A 2569-nucleotide genomic window follows, 5' to 3' on the forward strand; every position below is an offset into this window, starting at 1 on the left:
CTATCTATCTATCTGTCTATCTATCTATCTATCTATCTATCTATCTATCTATCTATCTATCTATCTATCTATCTATCTATCTATCTATCTGTCTATCTATCTATCTAACGATCTAACTAAATAACTAACAACTTACTTTAATTTTATTTCAATGCTTTCTAATATCAAAATGCAGAATACGATTCGAATTGAATTCGATTTGAAGAATAGGGACGATTGCTTTATTAAAAATATTAGTTAGTAAGTTAGTTAGTTATTAGGTAAGTAAGTGAGTGTGTGAATGAGTAAGTAAGTATGTTGGTTAGATAGTAAGTAAGTTAGTTAGTTAGTAGGATGTAGATGGAACTAAAATTTATTCGACTTGGTCAAGTAAAATCTAAAACGTTATATAGGTTTCCAAAAATAAAAATACATACTTTCCCATAACTTCAAAACCATTTATACACAAATAGAGATTTTTTGGGTTTTTAACGATTTTTTTTTTATTATGTTTAATATAAATATAAAAAATTATATTTTTATATAAAAAGTCCAAAAATATTATTCCACATAAAAATTGTTGATTTTTAGTTATTTAGTTGATATACATTTTTGTTACTATTTATAAAAATATGTTTTGATTTAGTAAGAATGATAAAGAAAAACAAATTATTTTTAAAATGCATATCAGAAAGTCGGAACAATAAAATATTTTAAGAAAATGCAACAACGAGACAATATTTGTTTTTTTATAAACTATGGAGGGTGAAAGTAAACTAAAACATATTGCCATATTTAATTATTTCTGTATTTTTTTTTTAATATTTAAAATTTGTTTTGTAAAAAGTACTTAAGGCAATTGCGGAGTTGTACTTTAAGTTTGTTTTTAAATGATTTTTTTTATGATAAATGCTCATTTTTTTGTTTTTAATAATGATATTTTTTAAAATTAAATTTCTCTTGTAAAAAAAATATTTTAAATAAAATAAAATGTATGTTTTTTTCTTCTTTTTTTTATAAAAAACAAAAAAATAATTCAAGTGAAAAAGTGCTTTTAAGAGAATAAAAGTAATACTTAAAAAAGTTAAACAAAAAAAAAAAAAATAAATTTATATATTTAAATGTGTACAAAGTAAATGAATAGAATAGATTTGTTTTTAAATATTTTAAACGGCCGTTTTCCGTTTTGGATGTTTATGAAAAGTGCGAATGTTAAAGAGAACCTAAAGAACTAAACAAAATGGACAGAGAAACTAAAAACTAAAGTATAAAACTAATTTCTATAGAATTTAAAATAGTTTAACAGAAAGAAAATCTAAAGACAATAGATTTTGCAAAACAGAGAAAGAAACATAAACAAAGTGGCGAAAAGAACTTAAATTTATAATAGATTATACCATGCAGCAGGTGGCGTCAGGGGGAAAATAAGTGAGTTGATGTTGTTGTTAGTTTGTTTGTTGGTTTTTAATCTCTAAAGTGCAGTGCGCTATATATGATTTTATATATTATTAAACGTTGCTGTTGTTGTTGTTTTTTAGAATTGACTTTCTTCATGTGTTGTAGTTTTTGTAGTTATAACTTCAGCTTCACCATTGGTTTTTTCATGCGAAACACTGGTGATGACAGATTTTATTACCACCGAACTTGTGCTGGTTTCAGTTGTATTGCTAAAATTACAAAAAAATACATTAAATAAATCTAAAACGAATAATTAATGTTTCATCTAACTTACCTCAAAGGTGCTAAATCCATTAAATTGGGTATATTAAAATCGTTAATATCCTTCATATTAACACTAGTTAGCGTTTGATTTGTTTGTGTGCTCATAACAGATAAACGGCCTAAATGAAATTTAAATATTTATTTTTATTATTAAAGTTTTGTTCAATCGTTAAGAGGATATTTTTTGTTTAGATAAAAAAATAAAGTATTATGCATTTGTTACCTTAAGTATTGTAATGTAAACTTATAAAAACAATTTAACATGCAGAGTAAAAAGTATTTGTATTTAAATTAGGAAAAATATAACAATTAAATCATTCTTCTACCGCTACCTGTAAAGCAAATTATGTGAAGTGTAAGTGGTAATAAGGGGAAAAAATTAAAAGAATTATAACACCAAGATGAATTTGCAAATGTAAGTGAAATGAATCAGGGTAAAGTTTTTCTTGGTTTTCATTAACAAAAAGCTTTCAAAGTCCGTCTTTAAATAGCTAAGAATAGTAAGAGAAAAAGTTTAAGGAACTTACTAAGTAACTAACTATAGACCAGACTGTGGACTAGACTATAGGCTAGACTATAGACTACACTATAGACTAAACTATAGACTAGATTATAGACTATACTATAGACTAGACTATAGACTAGACAATAGACTAGACTTTAGACTAGACTATAGACCAGACTATAAACTAGTATAAAGAATAGACTAAAGACTAGACTATAGACTAGACCAGAGAATAGACTAGACTATAGATTAGACTATAAACTAAACTATAGACTACACTATAGACTAAACTGTAGACTAGATTTTAGACTATACTATAGACTAGACTATAGACTAGACTTTAGACTAGACTTTAGACTAGAT

General features: G+C 24.9%; 1 protein-coding gene across 1 annotated transcript; it reads right to left on the reverse strand.

Moving 5' to 3' along the window:
* Positions 1-612: 612 nt before the first annotated feature.
* LOC124421164 (lethal(2) giant larvae protein-like) lies at positions 613-2050 on the reverse strand. The gene is made up of 3 exons (XM_046955996.1): positions 1925-2050; positions 1712-1820; positions 613-1646 (listed from the first exon to the last, which is right to left on the reverse strand). Exons 2-3 carry the CDS (start codon positions 1804-1806, stop codon positions 1514-1516), a joined length of 228 nt encoding a protein of 75 aa, XP_046811952.1. The 5' UTR covers positions 1807-1820; positions 1925-2050; the 3' UTR covers positions 613-1513.
* Positions 2051-2569: the final 519 nt, after the last annotated feature.

This window comes from Lucilia cuprina, unplaced genomic scaffold, assembly GCF_022045245.1.
Source record: "Lucilia cuprina isolate Lc7/37 unplaced genomic scaffold, ASM2204524v1 Scaffold_3627, whole genome shotgun sequence".
In the NCBI taxonomy this organism is placed as follows: Eukaryota; Metazoa; Arthropoda; class Insecta; order Diptera; family Calliphoridae; genus Lucilia; species Lucilia cuprina.